Source organism: Haliotis cracherodii, unplaced genomic scaffold (genome assembly GCF_022045235.1).
Source record: "Haliotis cracherodii isolate W230 unplaced genomic scaffold, xgHalCrac1.p SCAF_16, whole genome shotgun sequence".
NCBI classification, from domain to species: Eukaryota; Metazoa; Mollusca; class Gastropoda; order Lepetellida; family Haliotidae; genus Haliotis; species Haliotis cracherodii.
The window spans coordinates 26,161,575-26,183,924 of NW_027266271.1; the positions used below are offsets into that span (position 1 = coordinate 26,161,575).

The 22,350-nt window shown below is 40.3% G+C and overlaps 1 protein-coding gene across 1 annotated transcript in view; it reads right to left on the reverse strand.

The window, feature by feature from the left end:
* LOC139464010 (NGFI-A-binding protein 1-like) overlaps positions 1-4,904 on the reverse strand; it is a 129,121-nt gene extending 124,217 nt beyond the window's left edge. The window contains exon 1 of the mRNA XM_071245520.1: positions 4,840-4,904. Within this exon, the coding sequence (XP_071101621.1) occupies positions 4,840-4,873 (34 nt within the window). The 5' untranslated portion in view covers positions 4,874-4,904. The remainder of the gene's footprint in view (positions 1-4,839) is intronic.
* Between the last annotated feature and the right edge of the window lie 17,446 nt (positions 4,905-22,350).

Sequence of the window (22,350 nt, forward strand, 5' to 3'; positions counted from 1 at the left end):
TTCACGATGAGTGAGTGGGTGAGTGAGGATGGTTTTACGCCGCTTTTAGCAATATTCGAGCAATATCACATTCCCAACATGGATACAATGTGTGAAGCCCATTTCAGGTGTACCCCGCCGTGATATTGCGGAAATATTGCTAAAAGCGGCGTTCAACCATACTCACTCTTTTCAGAGTAATCGTGCATCTGGCCATGGAGAATCTCGTCATGCATGGTTGGAATATAGATCATATCTGTATAGTGTTCAATTCCGAGTAATGGAGAAATCTGGGAATTTTGTTGGAGAATATGCGAACCTCCGGTATCATCAATAATTGTAAGTGGTTCATGCTTTTGAGACCGCCTCCGTGGTCTAGTGGTAGAGCGTCCACCCGGAGAGCGGGAGATCCGGGGTTCGATCCCCGGCCGCGTCATACCAAAAGACGTTAAAAGATGGTACTTGTTGTTACCCTGTCTGGCGCTCGGCATTAAGGGGCTAAGACAAGGACTGGTCGGCACGGAGTCAGTATACTGTGTCTGAGTGGGATATTGATGTAAAACAGCAACATGGTATCTCAGTGAGCTAGCACTATAAATCGGCATCAGTCTGGACTAGTACAAGCAGCCACACACACACACACACACACGTACATGCACGTCCCTATATAAGTGCAATAATCTTGGACGCGACGTTAAACCCCATTTCACCTCACCTCACCTCATCCTTATGATTTGGCTGGAATCGTACAATGAACTCTGCTATTGCTGGAGGCTTCTAATAGGTATGGAAATGGTTTTGCTTCCAGATGGTCACCCCACCAAACATACAATGTTTTCTCTAAAAGGGGGAGCCGATCGTTCACTATGCATATTGATTCAGGGCATATCCAGTAAACAATTATTTTGACCTATGACAAAATCAACTTGTCCATTCATCGTGTCCAATCACAACACCCTTCCCCCCACCCCTCACCCTCTACACCCACACACCGACACCCACAAATTGTCAGTACCTAAGGAAGGCTGTAACAACCAAACACGCACAGGTTGCCTTATTCGGTGGTATCTATCAAGTCGAGGCACATAAAAGTGATTAGGAGGTTTAGTTATAGAACTAACGTCATTATATGGGGGCTTGTTGAACACCTATTGACATTTAAGGACGCTGATTGAAGATTTAGCACTGATTTATGGGACTGGTTTTAAGCAGGTTCAGATGGCTTTACCCGAATGTTTTATGAGAACACACTCTTCCAGAAACCAAAGCTTGGTTAGGCGGAATCAAATTTTTATTCAGTGACGAAACGGATCGCCTACAAGTTACCACGAAAATCTTTGACAGAATTACATTAAATAAAACAATAAGAAATTCAAAACTTAAATGAAGAATTTTAATTAATTTCAGTGCCGCTCCCGAAGAAAAAACAACAGGGGTGGTGGTGAAAAAACCCAAACACACTTGGCATTAAGAGCATTATTCAAGCCTCTTCGTTCCAGAAAGGTACGATTCAACTGTTTCAGGAACTCATTTTCACCACATATAAACAACTGGCGCTGTGTATTTTCTAGGGATAATGTGATGATAATGTGAAGAAATACACTGTGTATTTGCTAATACACTGCGCATTTTAGTTTAGTGTGTGCTCGCGTGCGCGCGTATGATGTGATTTAATTAACTGTGTGTTTAATTTAGTGTGTGTAGTATGTTTCAATATACTGTGTATTCAAATTTGTGTGCGTGTGCCGTGTATTCTATTTTAGCGTGTGTGATATAAATTTATTAACTGTGTATTTTATTTTAGTGTATGTGATTTAACTTTAAAAAGAGTGTATTTTAATTTAGTGTGTGTGATATGTTTTAATAAACTGTTTATTTATTTTTAGTGTTTGTGTGAATATTTTAATATACTGTGTATTTTATTTTAGTCTGTGTGTGTAATATTTTAATATACTGTGTATTCTATTTTAGTGTGTGTGTGTGTGATATGTTTTAATAAGCTGTGTATCTATTTTTAGTGTTTGTGTGAATATTTGAATATACTGTGTATTCTATTTTATTGTGTGTGGTACGTATTAATATACTGTGTATTTTATTTTAGTGTGTGGTATGTTTTAATATATACTGTGTATTCTATTTTAGTGTGTGATATGTTTTTATATACTGTGTATTATATTTTAGTGTGTGATATAATTTAATATACTGTGTATTCTATTTTATTGTGTGTGGTACGTTTTAATATACTGTGTATTTTGTTTTCGTGTGTGATATAATTTAATATACTGTGTATTTTATTTTAGTGTGTGGTACGTTTTAATATACTGTGTATTTTATTTTAGTGTGTGATATGTTTTAATATACTGTATATTCTATTTTATTGTGTGTGGTACGTTTTGATATACTGTGTATTGAATTTTAGTGTGTGGTATAATTTAATATACTGTGTATTTTATTTTAGTGTGTGATATGTTTTAATATACTGTGTATTGAATTTTAGTGTGTGATATAATTTAATATACTGTGTATTGAATTTTAGTGTGTGAAATGATTTAATAAACTGTGTATTTTATTTTAGCGTGTGTGTATGTGAAATATTTTAATATACTGTGTATTTCATTTTAGTATGTGTGAAATAATTTAATATACTGTCTATTTCATTTCAGTGTGTGTGATATGATTTAATAAACTGTGTTTTATTTTAGTGTGTATGATACTTTTTAAATTTTCGTATCTGTAATATGATATACTTGAAATTACGTTTCGTATCTATAATGTGTTGTAATATATTTATATAGTATCTGTGGTATTTATTTAAATGTGTGTATATGAGTTAATTGTATGTGATACAGGTTCAGTATACCGTGTATATTTAGCTTAGTATCTATGATATTACATTTTCCATGCAAACAATAGGCTGGATTAATACACCATATAACTCAAAACATATCATCGTTCACGACTACTGACCTGATTACTAGGAATCCTATTGATGTGATGTACTAAACATTATTGTCATGTTGGCAAGGGGTAAAGTATAGTGAGTGAATGTTATTTTGCGGTACAATCAGCATGATTTCAGCAATACCAGCAGTCTCTAAATACTTGATTTTGTGCCGGGGACAGACATGATCAGTAGTTTGAGCACCACGACGACGACGCTTGGCACACCATCGACCACTTCGCATATTCTGACCACTTGGTCGGCAGTTTACACGCATGCGTATTGGACCCTAACCTGCCGCAAAATAAAAAGGGCTTCATGGTCCTGAATAATCTTTGACCCGAGAGACCTCTCCGTGGGAATTCCTACTCAGAATAGGTCTTGGGTACCCAGGTTCCTATACTCTATCTAGTTCGTACGAATATTGTCTGGTTGTGTGTCATCTTCCCCGACGGTGTAGTTCGTTGGTCATGCTATCAACCTCTGGTTTTCTTCGTCCGATTCGAACAAGGTCAGCCAGTCGTGGTATAGCTTGCATATTGCTGACAGTGCGTATCATTATTAACCCAGTGGTACTTGATAATTGACCTGATAGTGCATGCGTAACTTTTAAACCTGAACGTTGAGTTCCCACACCTTTTCCATTTAGTGTTAATACGCGGAATAGAGGCGGTCGGGTAGCCTAGTGGTTAAAGCGTTCGCTCGTCACGCCGAAGACCCAGGTTCGATTCCCGACATGGGTACGATGTGTGAAGCCCATTTTTGGTGTCCCCCGCCTCGATATTGCTGGAATATTGCTAAAAGCGGCGTAAAATAATACTGACTCACTAATACGCGGAATAGGGTTTTTAACTGTAAGTCAAAGAGTCTGGCTATCTGATTGGTAAGTCGCCGTCTGGTAAAAATCATACAAGTCAACTGTGTGCATTTTAAGGCCTCGTGCTTGATTTGACGTCAATTTCTTGATAATTGATGCTGTTCGCGCTTGGATTTAATATATTGACAGTCCGATGGTGGTCAAAAGATGAATGTAATTGTCACGGAAATATGTTTCACCGATATAAGCCTTTGTCAGTGTCAACAAGTAATGATAAATTCGTCATATGTGTCAAATCGGGATGTACGTGATTGAACGAGCTGAACGTTCGTGAACACTCGTACTCGTGGTGTTAAAGCCCATTCACCTAGTCAAATCTTGTAAACCTGCTTGTGACGAAGTGACGCCTAGCGCCTATCACCATGTCATTAAAACAGGTATTACAAGTCAAGACAACATGCCTCACACAATTTGTTTGTTTGTTTGTTTGTTGTTTTACGCCACACTCAGCTATGTTCCAGCTATATGTCGGCGGTCTGTATCCTACAAACTTCTTATTCTTATGCAGCAAACAAAGATTTCTATTAAGAAAGAGAATGTAAGGATGTCAACTTCTTTATTTTGAGGAACACAACGTTTCGGAGTAAATACTTACTCCTTCATCGAAAGTGTTGAGACCCACAACCAACTTATTGACGAGACAGCCACAGTGTTCCCAGAGGTTTCCGAACTGTCACTATCATTCTCCAGTCATCAACAACATTCTCCTTCGTCCTAGTTGCTAAATAGACCAACATTAGGACCATCACCTTCACCTGATGAAGGAGTAAGCATATACTCCGAAACGTTGTGTTCCTCCTAAAGATTTCACCCGATGAAGGAGTAAGCATGTACTCCGAAACGTTGTGTTCCTCATAATAAGTTGACATCCATAAATTCTCTGTGTATCACTCCTAAATGTCATTTCAAGACTTGAAAGATTTCTGTTAATCTAAAGCAATAGCCCACAGCATACGGATTTGTATTAATTGCCATAAAATAAATCAAATTGCAATTAACATATCAGTTTGTGCTCCACCCATGTTATGTATGAAAGTCTTACCTGTGGAGTCCGGCTTACAAGCGTTGTACAGCATAGCGGTACCCACCTGTGTGACAGCCGCTTGTGACAGCGTCTACTCGGATATACTCGTCTCCCGAACAGTTCTGCATAGGCTGAGGGGCGGTTACATCTTCCCTTGACTTGCGAAATGATTTATTTTCAATATCATCTGATCCGTTGCAAAATGATAGAGAAAAAATATTACAATATGCGTATCAGGTTCGATAGCTACCTATTACCTGAAAAAAATGCCAAATTACTGACAAATGCTGCGTGCTTTGTATTTTAATTGATTTAATGCCCGATGAATGAAAACAGGTTAAACACAATCGGTCGTTGTTACCTTATTCGCGTGGCGGTAGACTGCACGTCCTGGGTGAAGGTGTGTGGGTTTCAACCGGTGCACATTTGGCCCGATCGGTTGAGACTTGCATCATCCAACACAACGTCGTAATTACAATTGGAATTTCAGAAGGAACCTTTGAAGCATCAAGGCATTTTCCTCAAACACAAAGGGGCTTACTGTTTATCGTTTGAAGATATAATGCTCATAAAAGAGTCCAAGTCTATTTAAAAATTAAACAAGGATGTATGCGCCTTAGAGCGTGAAAGATATAAATAATGCTACCTCGACTCTGCTATTACAAAAGATCAGTGCATGATGAGGTAGTTTGGGTGTTTTTTTAGGGTTTTGCACATGAGTTTGAAAACTATAATTAAGCATGATCTTCTGAGGACTGCGGACTGTTTGTTCGTTGTTTCTGCACCTTGCCTGTAAAGCAATTTGCGAGTCCCGCCTTCCACATTAGAAGGGGTAAGTACTTTAAGGCTTTTCCTGTGTGTTTCACGGTTTAATCATACAGAAACCTCCCTCTTTTGAGGAAAACGTTTACACAATTTTCCCATCTTTCATGTTTATCAATTGCTCATATTTTAGATGTATGCATTGCACGAAAACGACAAATTTGACCTGTATATTTTCTATCACAAGTTTGAAATTGACCTATTCTATGTCACTTTGGAGTTTCTGGTCCCTCAATCATGTCTCTCTGTCCGTCGTCTGGTCATGTCTTGTCTTTCGTCTGTTTATGTCATGTCTAATTTGTCTAATCAGGTCGCCTGGTCATGTCTTGTCTGTCGTCTGGTTGTGTCTCGTCTAATTTTTCTTGTCTTGTCTGTTGTCTTGTTATGTCTTGTCTGTCGTCTTTGTTTGTCTTGTCTGTCTCCTGCTTTTGTCTTGTCTGATTTGTCTGATCATGTCGTCTGGTCATGTCTTGTCTGTCGTCTTGTTATGTCTTGTCTTTCGTCTTGTTATGTCTTGTCTGTCGTCTTGTTATGTCTTGCCTGTCGTCTTGTTATGTTTTGTCCGTCGTCTGGTTATGTCTTGTCTGTCGTCTTGTTATGTCTTGTCTGTCGTCTTGTTAAGTCTTGTCTGACGTCTTGATATGTCTTGTCTGTCGTCTTGTTATGTCTTGTCTGTCGTCTTGTTATGTCTTGTCTGTCGTCTTGTTATGTCTTGTCTTTCGTCTTGTTATGTCTTGTCTGTCGTCTTGTTATGTCTTGTCTGTCGTCTTGTTATGTTTTGTCCGTCGTCTGGTTATGTCTCGAATGTCGTGTGATAACCAATTGTCTGTCGTCTTGTTATGTCTTGTCTGTCGTCTTGTTATGTCTTGTCTGTCGTCTTGTTATGTCTTGTCTGTCGTCTTGTTATGTCTTGTCTGACGTCTTGATATGTCTTGTCTGTCGTCTTGTTATGTCTTGTCTGTCGTCTTGTTATGTCTTGTCTGTCGTCTTGTTATGTCTTGTCTGTCGTCTTGTTATGTTTTGTCCGTCGTCTGGTTATGTCTCGAATGTCGTGTGATAACCAATTGTCTGTCGTCTTGTTATGTCTTGTCTGTCGTCTTGTCAGTCGTCTTGTTATGTCTTGTCTGTCGTCTTGTGTCTTGTCTGTCGTCTTGTTATGTCTTGTCTGTCGTCTTGTTATGTCTTGTCTGTCGTCTTGTTATGCCTTGTCTGTCGTCTTGTTAAGTCTTGTCTGTCGTCTTGATATGTCTTGTCTGTCGTCTTGTTATGTCTTTTCTGTCGTCTTGTTATGTCTTGTCTGTCGTCTTGTTATGTCTTGTCTGTCGTCTTGTTAAGTCTTGTCTGTCGTCTTGATATGTCTTGTCTGACGTCTTGATATGTCTTGTCTGTCGTCTTGTTATGTCTTGTCTGTCGTCTTGTTATGTCTTGTCTGTCGTCTGGTCATATCTTGTCTGTCGTCTTGTTATGTCTTGTCTGTCGTCTTGTTATGTCTTGTGTTTCGTCTGGTCATATCTTGTCTGTCGTGTGATAATCTCTTGTTTGTCATCTGATCATCACATCATCCCGTCATTGCCGTCTGTTTTTTATTTTATTTTTGGATTGACGTCTTTCATCTACACCTGTCAAACCAGTTCTAGCTAAGGCTTCTTGAAACCCACGAGACATTATCAGGTCGAATCTTGCATTTGAATCTCCGGTTCCAGGATCCTAGGACACATTTTTCACATTGAATTGCTTCGCCTTGAAGTGTAAGATGAAAAGCACACTTTCAGGAGCCCATCCAGCCTAAAATTTTTCAGCACCCTTTTCATATCATCACCTGAGTCTAAACAAAGAAGCCTCGGATTACCACCTGTTCATTCCTAGACGAGCGTGACACACGTGCGTTGTCTACCAACAAGCTGGCGCGCACAATTTGATATCAGCTGCACGTGATTCCAGCACTTGTCACATACTGTTATCAATGTTCTACAGGACAAATCACATTGACATCCGACGAGTTGTAGAAAAGGCGTCGTGTCAACTCAACCACGAGTTAGTACCGTAAATATGACCAAATACGGTAACGCAAAGCAAATGTATTCAGGCAGTTACGCTTGTCGATTCAGCCAAGTGCGGTACAATCAACACATGCAATAAAGGGGACTTCCGTTAAATGTTTATATTTCCGCAGAAAGTCTAGAACAAAGTCAATGTAGTTCAATGTTTCAAACCTTCGGCCACAGTCATGTACAGTCAATACATTCAACCTCGGCTAAGTAGTCAATTCATTCAATCTAAGTGAGGTAAGTCAATTATTCATCTCGGTGATGTGCAGTGAATACATTCAATCGAAGTGAGGTTAAGTGAATACATTCAATCTAAGTGATGTAAACTGAATACATTCAATCCCAGTGATGTACAGTGAATACATTCAATCTAAGTGATGTACAGTGACTGCATTCAATCTCAGTGATATACAGTGAATACATTCAATCTAAGTGATGTACAGTGAATACATTCAATCTAAGTGATGTACAGTGAATACATTCAATCTAAGTGATGTACAGTGACTACATTCAATCTCAGTGATATACAGTGAATACATTCAATCTCAGTGACGTACAGTGAATACATTCAATCTCAGTGATGTACAGTGAATACATTCAATCTCAGTGATGTACAGTGAATACATTCAATCCCAGTGATGTACAGTGAATACATTCAATCTCAGTGATGTACAGTGAATACATTCAACCTCATTGATGTACTGTGAATACATTCAATCTAAGTGATGTACAGTGAATACATTCAACCTCATTGATGTACTGTGAATACATTCAATCTAAGTGATGTACAGTAAATACATTCAGCCCCAGTGACGTACAGTGAATACATTCAATCTCTGTGATGTGCAGTGAATAAATTCAATCCCAGTGATGTACAGTGAATACATTCAATCCCAGTGATGTACAGTGACTACATTCAATCTCAGTGATGTGCAGTGAATACATTCAATCCCAGTGATGTACAGTGAATACATTCAACCGCAGTGATGTACAGTGAATACATTCAATCTCAGTGATGTGCAGTGAATACATTCAATCTCAGTGATGTACAGTGAATACATTCAATCTCAGTGATGTACAGTGAATATATTCAATCCCAATGATGTGCAGTGAATACACTCAATCGAAGTGACGTAAACTGAATACATTCAATCTAAGTGATGTACAGTGAATATATTCAATCCCAATGATGTACAGTGAATACATTCAATCTCAGTGATGTACAGTGAATACATTCAATCTCAGTGATGTACAGTGAATATATTCAATCCCAATGATGTACAGTGAATACATTCAATCTCAGTGATGTACAGTGACTACATTCAATCTCAGTGATGTACAGTGAATACATTCAGTCTCAGTGATGTACTGTGAATATATTCAATCTCAATGATGTGCAGTGAATATATTCAATCCCAAATTATGTACAGTGAATACATTCAATATCAGTGATGTACAGTGAATACATTCAATATCAGTGGTGTGCAGTAGATACATTCAATCTCAGTGATGTACAGTGAATACATTCAATATCAGTGATGTACAGTGAATACATTCAATCTCAGTGATGTACAGTGAATACATTCAATCTCAGTGATGTACAGTGAATACATTCAATCCCAGTGATGTGCAGTGACTACATTCAATCTCAGTGATGTACAGTGAATATATTCAATCCCAATGATGTACAGTGAATACATTCAATCTCAGTGATGTACAGTGACTACATTCAATCTCAGTGATGTACAGTGAATACATTCAATCTCAGTGATGTACTGTGAATATATTCAATCCCAATGATGTGCAGTGAATACACTCAATCGAAGTGACGTAAACTGAATACATTCAATCTAAGTGATGTATAGTGAATATATTCAATCCCAATGATGTACAGTGAATACATTCAATCTCAGTGATGTACAGTGAATACATTCAATATCATTGTTGTGCAGTAGATACATTCAATCTCAGTGATGGACAGTGAATACATTCAATCTCAGTGATGTACAGTGAATACATTCAATATCAGTGATGTACAGTGAATACATTCAATATCATTGTTGTGCAGTAGATACATTCAATCTCAGTGATGTACCGTGAATACATTCAATCTCAGTGGTGTGCAGTACATACATTCAATCTCAGTGATGTACCGTGAATACATTCAATATCAGTGTTGTGCAGTAGATACATTCAATCTCAGTGATGTACCGTGAATACATTCAATATCAGTGATGTGCAGTAGATACATTCAATGCATTCAACCTAAGCGAAGAAGTCAATACAATCAATCATGGCCACATGCAGTCAATGATGTCAACTATTGTTTTGCACAGCCAATTCAGTTCATCATTGACAATTAATGAAGTCAATTCAGTCAATCACAGACTGTCAGTAATTCAATCATGAACAACCAATACAGTCAATTCAGTCAATCACGAACAGTCAGTAATTCAATCATGAACAATTAATACATTCAGTTAATTTAATCACGGACAGTCAGTAAATCAATAATGAACAATCAATGCATTCAATTCAGTCAATCACGGAATGTCAGTAATTCAATAATGAACAATCAATAAAGTCAATTCAGTCAATCACGAAAAGTCAGTAATTCAATCATGAACAACCAATACAGTCAATTCAGACAATCACGAACAGTCAGTAATTCAATCATGAACAATTAATACATTCAGTTAATTTAGTCACGGACAGTCAGTAAATCAATCATGAACAATCAATGCATTCAATTCAGTCAATCACGGAAGGTCAGTAAATCAATCATGAACAACCAATACAGTCAGTTCAGTCAATCACGGAGATTCAGTAATTCAATAATGAACAATCAATACTGTCAACTCAGTCAATCATGAACTGTCAATTCAGTCGAATATTGTTACGCACACTCACGTCAATACAACCAATCATGGTCACGTTCAGTTAATGAAGTCAATCATGGCTACGTACAATTAATGCAGTCAATCATGGCCACGTATTGTTAATGCAGTCAACCATCGCCACGAACAATTAATGAAGTCAATGATTGCAACGTATAGTTAATGCAGTCAACCATGGCCACGTACAATCAATGCTGTGTCCACGTATAGTTAATGCAGTCAACCATGGCCACGTACAATCAATGCTGTGTCCACGTATAGTTAATGCAGTCAATCATGGCCACGTACAATCAATGCTGTGTCCACGTATAGTTAATGCAGTCAACCATGGCCACGTACAATCAATGCTGTGTCCACGTATAGTTAATGCAGTCAATCATGGCCACGTACAATCAATGCTGTGTCCACGTATAGTTAATGCAGTCAACCATGGCCACGTACAATCAATGCTGTGTCCACGTATAGTTAATGCAGTCAATCGTGGCCACGTACAATCAATGCTGTGTCCACGTATAGTTAATGCAGTCAATCATTGCCACGTACAATCAATGCTGTGTCCACATATAGTTAATGACTCAATCATTGCCACGTACAATCAATGCTGTGTCCACGTATAGTTAATGCAGTCAATCATGGCCACGTACAATCAATGCTGTGTCCACGTATAGTTAATGCAGTCAATCATGGCCACGTACAATCAATGCTGTGTCCACGTATAGTTAATGCAGTCAATCATGGCCACGTACAATCAATGCTGTGTCCACGTATAGTTAATGCAGTCAATCATGGCCACACACAATCAATGCTGTGTCCACGTATAGTTAATGCAGTCAATCATGGCCACGTACAATCAATGCTGTATCCACGTATAGTTAATGCAGTCAATCATGGCCACGTACAATCAATGCTGTGTCCACGTATAGTTAATGCAGTCAATCGTGGCCACGTACAATCAATGCTGTGTCCACGTATAGTTAATGCAGTCAATCGTGGCCACGCACAATAACATATAGGCAGCCAATCACGGCCACATACAAGCAATGCTTTGTCCACGTACAGTTAATACATTCAATCATTGCCACGTAAATCAATGCCAATACAGTCAGTTCAGTCAATCACGGAGATTCAGTAATTCAATAATGAACAATCAATACTGTCAACTCAGTCAATCATGAACTGTCAATTCAGTCGAATATTGTTACGCACACTCACGTCAATACAACCAATCATGGTCACGTTCAGTTAATGAAGTCAATCATGGCTACGTACAGTTAATGCAGTCAATCATGGCCACGTATTGTTAATGCAGTCAACCATCGCCACGAACAATTAATGAAGTCAATGATTGCAACGTATAGTTAATGACTCAATCATGGCCACGTACAATCAATGCTGTGTCCACGTATAGTTAATGACTCAATCATGGCCACGTACAATCAATGCTGTGTCCACGTATAGTTAATGACTCAATCATGGCCACGTACAATCAATGCTGTGTCCACGTATAGTTAATGCAGTCAATCATGGCCACGTACAATCAATGCTGTGTCCACGTATAGTTAATGCAGTCAATCATGGCCACGTACAATCAATGCTGTGTCCACGTATAGTTAATGCAGTCAATCATGGCCACGTACAATCAATGCTGTGTCCACGTATAGTTAATGCAGTCAATCATGGCCACGTACAATCAATGCTGTGTCCACGTATAGTTAATGCAGTCAATCATGGCCACGTACAATCAATGCTGTGTCCACGTATAGTTAATGCAGTCAATCATGGCCACGTACAATCAATGCTGTGTCCACGTATAGTTAATGCAGTCAATCATGGCCACGTACAATCAATGCTGTGTCCACGTATAGTTAATGCAGTCAATCATGGCCACGTACAATCAATGCTGTGTCCACGTATAGTTAATGCAGTCAATCGTGGCCACGCACAATAACATATAGGCAGCCAATCACGGCCACATACAAGCAATGCTTTGTCCACGTACAGTTAATACATTCAATCATTGCCACGTAAATCAATGCCAATGCAGTCAATCACAATCAATCAGGACCAACTACAGTGAATACAATAAGTTTTGCACAGCGAGTGTTGGCGGGTTTTAGAACAAAGATGCCTCTTCCAAAATTCCTAAATATAGATGAAGAATTTTCGACAATATCCTTAACAATGACCGTTGATGTATCATACAGGTTCGTGGGCACGTCAGACAACCGTAAGCAAATGCCTTTTGTTCATAAAGGATCACTGGCAAAGATTAAAAAAATATCGGCTGACATAAAAAAGCCTTTAAATTTTAGTCGCCTAAACATTTAATGTTAAATGTACACAATTTATCGTCTCAGCGTCAATTACCGCTACATAATTCCGCTTGAGAAGTCTAGAACCAAATCAATTTAATTCAATGCTTCAAACATTCGACATTATAAAAGCCACTGCTACTATCTCAAGTCGTAATGATCCCATTTACAAAGGTAAAATATCAGAAAAAACACACTTAATAGAGGTTAAATGTAGACAATAAAATAACAATCTTACGGCACACGTTCCCATAAACGTTCACACAAAACATTTAAACAGGAGTATTTTTTAAACCACAAATCCACACTGAAAGTAGAATGGTATTGATACGGCAAAGAGTGAGTGAGTGAGCATGGTTTAACGCTGGTTTTAGCAAGGTTTCAGCAGCATCCAGACCACCAGGTGGCACTAGCAGAGGCTTCACACATGTTACCAATGTGAGAATCGAACCCGAGTCTTGGGTTTGACTAGCGACCGCTTTAACCACCAAACTACGCCACCGCCATGTATTGTGTGAGAAAAGCCGAAATGATGAAGGGGTTTATCTCAATCGTGAAAATGACAAGCACGGACATGGTGCTGAAAACCTAAATGAGAGCGAATTTTGGATTCGAATCCACAGCCTTATGGTCATGTATTCTAAAAGAAACCAAGACTTGTGGATCCTGAGACAGTTGTGCGACCCCATGCCTGAAGTTACAATGAAAAACACATGTACATATATGCATACATCACCGGCAGACATACGAACATCACTGACAGATATACAACACTGACAGACATACCTACATCACTGACAGATATACGTACGTCGCTGTAAGATATACCTATATCACAGACAGATGTACGTACATCACGAACAGATATATGTCATCAACAAATATACCTACATCACTGATATAAATGTGTACAACACTGACAGGTATACCTATATCACTGACAGACATACGAACATCATTGACAGCATACCTACACCACTGACAGATATACCTATATCGCTGACATAAATACATCACCGACAGATATACGTACATCACTGGCAGACACACTTACATCAATGACAGATATCCGTACTTCGCTGACAGATATACGTACATCACTGACATACATGGGTACATCAATGACAGATATACGTACGTCGCCGACAGATATACGTACGTCGCTGACAGATATACGTCCGTCGCTGACAGATATACGTACATCACTGACATACATACGTACATCAATGACAGATATACGAACATCACTGACAGACATACGTACATCATTGACAGATATACGTACGTCGCTGACAGATATACGTACGTCGCTGACAGATATACGCACATCACTGACAGACATACGTACATCACTGACAGATATACGTACATCAATGACATACATACATACGTCACTGACAGATAGACATCACTGACAGACATACGTACATCAATGACAGATATACGCACATCACTGACAGACATACGTACATCAATGACAGATATACGCACATCACTGACAGATAGACATCACTGACAGATATACGCACATCACTGACAGACATACGTACATCAATGACAGACATACGTACATCAATGACAGATAGACATCACTGACAGACATACGTACATCAATGACAGATATACGCACATCACTGACAGACATACGTACATCAATGACAGATATACGCACATCACTGACAGATAGACATCACTGACAGATATACGCACACCACTGACAGACATACGCACATCAATGACAGACATACGTACATCACTGACAGATAGACATCACTGACAGACATACGTACATCAATGACAGATATACGCACATCACTGACAGATAGACATCACTGACAGATATACGCACAATAATGACAAACATACGTACATCACTGACAGACATACGTACATCACTGACAGATAGACATCACTGACAGACATACGTACATCAATGACAGATATACGCACATCACTGACAGATAGACATCACTGACAGACATACGTACATCACTGACAGACATACGTACATCACTGACAGACATACGTACATCACTGACAGATAGACATCACTGACAGACATACGTACATCATGGATGAATACCTTGAATTGAATGAACATGGATGAATACCTTGAAAGGAATGAACATGGGTTAATACCTTGACAGGAATGGACATGTGTGAATACCTTGAATGGAATGAACATGGATGAATACCTTGAAAAGAATTGACAGGTGTGAATACCTTGAAAGGATTGGACATGGGTGAATACCTTGAATGGAATGAACATGGGTGAATACCTTGAAAGGAATGGACATGTGTGAATACCATGAATGGAATGAACATGGATGAATACCTTGAATGGAATGGACATGTGTGAATACCTTGAAAGGAATGAACATGGGTGAATACCTTGAATGGAATGAACATGGGTGAATACCTTGAATGGAATGAACATGGATGAATACCTTGAAAGGAATGGACAAGTGTGAATACCTTCAAAGGAATGAACATGGGTGAATACCTTGAATGGAATGAACATGGATGAATACCTTGAAAGGAATGGACATGTGTGAATACCTTGAATGAAATGAACATGTGTGAATACCTTGAATGGAATGAACATGGGTGAAACCTTGAATGGAATGAACACGTGTGAATACCTTGAATGGAATGAACATGGGTGAATACCTTGAATGGAATGAACATGGATGAATACCTTGAAAGGAATTGACATGTGTGAATACCTTGAATGGAATGAACATAGATGAATACCTTGAATGGAATGGACATGTGTGAATACCTTGAATGGAATGAACATGGATGAATACCTTGAATGGAATGGACATGGGTGAATACCTTGAAAGGAATGAACATGGATGAATACATTGAATGGAATGGACATGGGTGAATACCTTGAATGGAATGAACATGGATGAATACCTTGTATGGAATGAACATGGATGAATACCTTGTATGGAATGAACATGGGTGAATACCTTGTATGGAATAAACATAGATGAATAACTTGAATGGAATGAACATGGGCGAATACCTTGAATCGACACTGGTCAAATTCCTTCAACAAATACCTATCAACACCATTACTTGACACTGAAGCTGTTATATTTATACACAAATAATGTATGGTGGTGTGTCATCAGCAATGCAGTGTTCGCTTGTCACACCACGGATCCGAGATCGGTTCTGTACGTGTGTACAATGTGTCCAACCCATGCTTGGTGTCCACACTGTGCTATTGCTAGGATACTGCTGAAAGATGTGTAAAACTGGTTTCTCTGACTTATCGAGAATATACAAGTCGGGCAGCCAACTGAATAAGCTCAATACTTGACCAAGAATGTAGTTGACAGATTAACTTGTACAATAACGTGTCGTTCTCGAGTATCAATCATCATTTCAAAAATACGACATTAATGTAAAACAAATTGATACAAAGCTGTGTGATGAGAATATGCTATCTATAGTCTGGCTGTTGACACTTTATGAGATTTCGGAGTAGCCAGCTGTAATAAATCATACTAGTTGCGTTCACATGTTGGTTAAACGATCACAGCGTCTGCGCGATACTTGTGCGCAGTGACATGACAGCCATGTGACGCGAGCATATCTATGTCAGTTAATATCAGTGTTGAAATTTTGTCATAAATAACCCAATTTTTTACATGTTTCAATTAAAACTCATGTTTCGTGAAAATAATACGAAATAGCTAATCTAATATGTCATATTTTCGTTGTTAGCTCTGACTTATCGCATGAATACGATGGCATGTTTATTCCCCCGTAGAATTAACTAAATCCGTTCAATGAAACTGACTTGCACATTTCAGTTCTGAGACATAATGTATCTGTAATTATGTTTGTGGTCGTTTAAAATATCAACTGTGGACTGTATCTATACTATTCCAGTACGAACGAAACCTTCTCGGGGTGTTACGTCAAATGGTTAAGGACTTCAGCATTTGGACAGACAAACGTCGGACGATATAGCCAGTTCATGAATCCAAATGGTCGATAACCAGATAAGTTAGAAGTGCAACAAATGTCATGTGAAGTTAACAAAGGGAAACAGACTGTTTAGTTGCAATTACTGGCATGTTTGTGTAGACCCGTGAAGATCTGGGTTAGAATAGTTTTTCAGCAACCCATGTTTGCTGTAAAAAGCGACTATGCTTGTCGTAAGGGGCGACTCACGGGATCGGGTGGTCAGGCTCGCTGACTTGGTTGATGCATGTCATCGTATCCCAAATGCGTGGAGCGATGCTCATGATGTCAATCACTGGATTGTCTGGTCCAGACTCGATTATTTACAGACCGCCGTCATATAGCTGGAATATTGCTCAGTGCGGTGTTAAACAACAACAAAAAACAACAACATTTTTGTGAAAGGTACATCGCAGCTTCGGTTGTTTGTGATACTGTGATACACATAGCAGCCATATTGAGTGCAGAGTGAGTGTGTTACACTGTAACGTCACATCGGCAATATTTTAGCCATATAGTGACGAGAATAAGTTACACATTATTCATATATATATATATATTTAGACTGGCGAAAAACCTGTCGTCGATGGACAGTCAAAATATGGACACCCCTTCTCACCTCACTAACGTGTGGTTGTGTGACAGGTGCGTTAAGGAAGACTTACAAGGGTTGATACGGTCTCAGCCTCAGGCGAAATGACGTAATAGTGAAATCTGTAATTGTTGACATTGCATGGTGTCATAGAGGTATAGCCACAAAAAAAACTTGGGTCAATTATGCAAATTGTTTCGCTGTGACAAATCAGTTAAAACGCTTGGGTCTGTGGCCTTTGGAAAATGGACAAGTATGAACTTGAACGTTCAGCGATGAGGTACTTGCAGAAAAGCTTAACACGAAAAGCCATCCATAAAGAGTCCAACTCTAGAGAAGGATGCCCCTTGCTATGGCACCGTAAAGAGGTGGGCAGCAGAGTTTAAGCGTAGCAGGCAGAGCCTTGAAGACGATCCCTTCATGGAAATTCCTGTCACGTCAGCAACACTAGACATGATCCTGGGAATACGGCGATGACCGACTGACGATTGATTATGAGTCATATTGTTAGTTCAGTAGGTTTTTCCCAGGAGAGAGTACATTCCATCAATGAAGACAGTACCAGCCCCTTGGGTTCAAAAGCTTCTGATATCTGATAAAAACACACCAGGAACAATATGTTTCGTGATAGTCTAGCTCTGTTTGAAGCTGAACCAGAAGGGTTCTTGAGGCGATTTAAGACTATGGATGAAACCTGAGTCCAAACAACAATCAAAACACTGGGAACATTTGACATCACCACCAACAAACACGGCAAATCCAGGAAAGTTGTAGCATCTGTGATTAGGAGGAAGGTTACAGCCTCCGTGTTTAGGAGGAAGGTTACAGCCTCCGTGTTTAGGAGGAAGGTTACAGCCTCCATGTTTAGGAGGAAGGTTACAGCCTCCATGTTTAGGAGGAAGGTTACAGCCTCCGTGTTTAGGAGGAAGGTTACAGCCTCCATGTTTAGGAGGAAGGTTACAGCCTCCGTGTTTAGGAGGAAGGTTACAGCCTCCGTGTTTAGGAGGAAGGTTACAGCCTCCATGTTTAGGAGGAAGGTTACAGCCTCTGTGTTTAGGAGGGTTACAGCTTCAATGTTTAGGAGGAAGGTTACAGCCTCCATGTTTAGGAGGAAGGTTACAGCCTCCATGTTTAGGAGGAAGGTTACAGCCTCCATGTTTAGGAGGAAGGTAATAGCCTCCATGTTTAGGAGAAAGGTTATAGCCTCCGTGTTTAGGGATGCCGTGGGTGTTAACATAGTGAACATCTTCTAACAAACAATAAACGGAGCATGTTATGCTGCACTTGTGAGGCACTTAAGGGATGACATTAAAGAGAAGAGACACGGGAATCTGAGAAAAAATGTTCTCTTCCATCAGAACATTGCGCCAGTACATAAAAGTGACATAGCTCGAATGTGGCGTTGAACTCCCCTTATTCGCCTTATTCTCCTGATCTGGCACTGCCAGACCTCCATCTGTTCCCAAACATGAAGAAAGCTCTAGCCGAAACCCATTTCGACTCGAACGATGACGTCATAGCAGCTGTGAAGAACCTTTAGGCCAGCCAAGAGAAGGATGTCTGTGATACTGGGACAAAATGCATCCAACTTCATTGGCAAACGTGTATCTTGAAAATAAATCATTTTACTGTCTTTGGGTCATTCTTTCTATCTGAGGCACAGAACTTCTCAGTCACCCCTTGTACGCCCCTCTGAAGTGCAACTCTCAGGTGATCCTGGCGTTACCAGCTCACAGTCGCCGTCCAAGTATAACAGTGTCTTGTGTACACTTCCGGCCATTCAGCGAAATAGAACAAAAGGACTCTACAGTATTATTCTGAAATTCATTCATTCATTCAGCAGCATCCATTCCACCAGTATGTCTGTCTGTCTGTCTATCTGCCTGTATGTATGTATGTCTATCTGTATGTATGTATGTCTGTTCGTCTGTCTGTATGTATGTATGTATGTATGTCTATCTGTCTGTCTGTCTGTGTGTCTGTCTGTCTGTATGTATGTATGTACAAGTTATATATTGTTCTATATTTACATCGCGTGTTGTGCCACGTGACGCGACTGTCGACTGTGACGAAAACAAGAAGAAACAGGTTCCACCACGCATTTTAATGGTCACAATGTGTAAGATACAGCACGTGTTGTGAAGGCGATGGTCACAATGTGTAAGATGCAGCACGTGTTGTGAAGGCGATGGTCACAATGTGTAAGATACAGCACGTGTTGTGAAGGCGATGGTCACAATGTGTAAGATGCAGCACGTGTTGTGAAGGCGATGGTCACAATGTGTAAGATACAGCACGTGTTGTGAAGGCGATGGTCACAATGTGTAAGATGCAGCACGTGTTGCGAAGGCGATGGTCACAATGTGTAAGATGCAGCACGTGTTGCGAAGGCGATGGTCACAATGTTTAAGATACAGCACGTGTTGCAAAGGCTATGGTCGCGATGTCTATGATGCAGCACGTGTTGTAAAGGCGATGGTCTCAATGTCTAAGATACAGCACGTGTTGTGAAGGCGATGGTCGCGATGTCTCAGATGCAGCACATGTAGCGAAGGCTATGGTCGCGATGTCTCAGATGCAGCACACGTTGCAAAGGTTATGGTCACAATGTGTAAGATGCAGCACGTGTTGTGAAGGCTATGGTCGCGATGTCACGGATGCAGCACACGTTGCAAAGGCTATGGTCGCGATGTCTCAGATGCAGCACATGTAGCGAAGGCTATGGTCGCGATGTCACGGATGCAGCACGTGTTGCGAAGGTTATGGTCGCGATGTCTCAGATGCAGCACACGTTGCAAAGGTTATGGTCGCGATGTTTCAGATCCCCACGTGGCGCCTGAACATAATTCTTCACATTCTGTCCCCCCGATGTCTGTGGTGCACCATAAGGCCACGACTCTAACACTTCATCTTAGTCCCAGAAAGTGTCTTCTTCCTTTCACACTTCTCAACCAAAGTCTTACTCAACAGCCAAATGTATTGCATGTGTCAGTGACTTGTCAGCAAGTGTCAGGAATGAACATTCTTGTGAAAGCCACCCTGAAAAGAAGCCACCAAATGACCCCGTGACCTAGTTGCTTTATCCCAGCTGGCTCATCCTTCAACACACATGCCGAGCAAACATGTTTTTTAGTAATTATCATTTATAATAACATTTATTGGCAAGACAGCTTTCCATTTACACGCTGGCGGTGTCTCAGTGGTGAGTGGTGAGTTGTGCTGTTGTCGTGACGGGATCCGCTGATGATAAGTTAAAATCTCTGATTAACGAGGATGTTCCTGGTTCAATAGCGACATACCCATGCTCATTACCCTCCTCGCAAACTCCGGAATTTCAGTGTTCCATACACATTTTTACCTCTTTTACCTTTAATGCCGAATGGAATCTGTTTCGAAAGATAATCGAGACTGGTTATTTCATTGGCGTCGATGTTCTAGATTTCATCAAACCTATATTCGACTTGCTTTCAGTTCGGGCTAGACTCTCACACTGGGCTTACGTCGTGCAGTAGACCAACGCACAGTTTGGACAGAACGCCCAGGATCCAAGTCAGCTATGACTTTTGTAAACACTTAGGTCATTTGGCTTTGCATTTCAGCATGTATAACCTTTTAGCTATCTATGAGGTAAAACAACACGTATGCCTAAGCCTCGGGACATTGAGTGAGTGAGTGAGTTTGATTTCACGCCGCTTTAGCAATATTCCAGCAATATCACTGCGGGGGACATCAGAAATGGGCTTCACACATTGCACCAAGTCGGGAATCGAACCCGGGTCTTCGGCATGAAGAGCGAACGCTTTAACCATGAGGCTATCCGACCGCCCCCTCCGGGACAATGCATGGACGAAACCAGTTGAGAATGTGTAGCATTTATTCTATCCCTGTTCAATCTATAGTTCAGTCTATCCCTGTTTTACATGCATAACGTGATACATGAATGATTTTTTGTTTCACGCTGCCATGAGCAAAGTACCAGGGATATGACGACGGTCTGTATATAATCAAGTCTGGAGCAGACAATCCAGTGATTGGATTATTGAGCATCGATCTACGCAATGTGGATTTTGTGTACGTATTTTGTAATGCTAGCCCACTGATATACCATGCTGCAGTTTAACATGGATACCCCACTCAGACATAGTATAATGACTCCGAGCCCACTCATGAAGCGCCAGGCAGGATAACAACAAGATCCATATTTTGAGTTATTTTGGTATGACGCGGCCGGAAATCGAATCCCGACCTTCCGATCTCCGTGCTCAGGGCACCAGACTCTCCTTACACTTAATGGGACAAATAATCAACGACATCGCACTTTAACAACAACACAGCCGATGGCGAAGCAAATATGTCGAAGTCAGTGAATACTGCTGCCCTTGTGAAGATCCTGCTTAAAATAGGTCTTCAGCAACCCATGCATATCTCCATCCCTGAAGATCCGGGTTAGAATTGATCTTTAGGAACCCATGCTTGTCCCCCGTGAAGATCCGGGTTAGAATTGATCTTTAGGAACCCATGCTTGTCCACGTGAAGATCCGGGTTAGAATTGATCTTTAGGAACCCATGCTTGTCCACGTGAAGATCCGGGTTAGAATTGATCTTTAGGAACCCATGATTGTCCCCCGTGAAGATCCGGGTTAGAATTGGTCTTCAGCAACTCATGCTTGTCCCCCGTGAAGATCTGGGTTAGAATTGGTCTCCAGCAACCCATGCTTGTCCCCGTGACGATCCGGGTTAGAAAAGGTCTTCAACATTCCATGCTTGTCCTCTTGAAGATCCGAGTCAGAATTAGTTTTTAGGAACCCATGCTTGGCCACGTGAAGATCCGGGTTAGAATTGATCTTTAGGAACCCATGCTTGTCCCCGTGAAG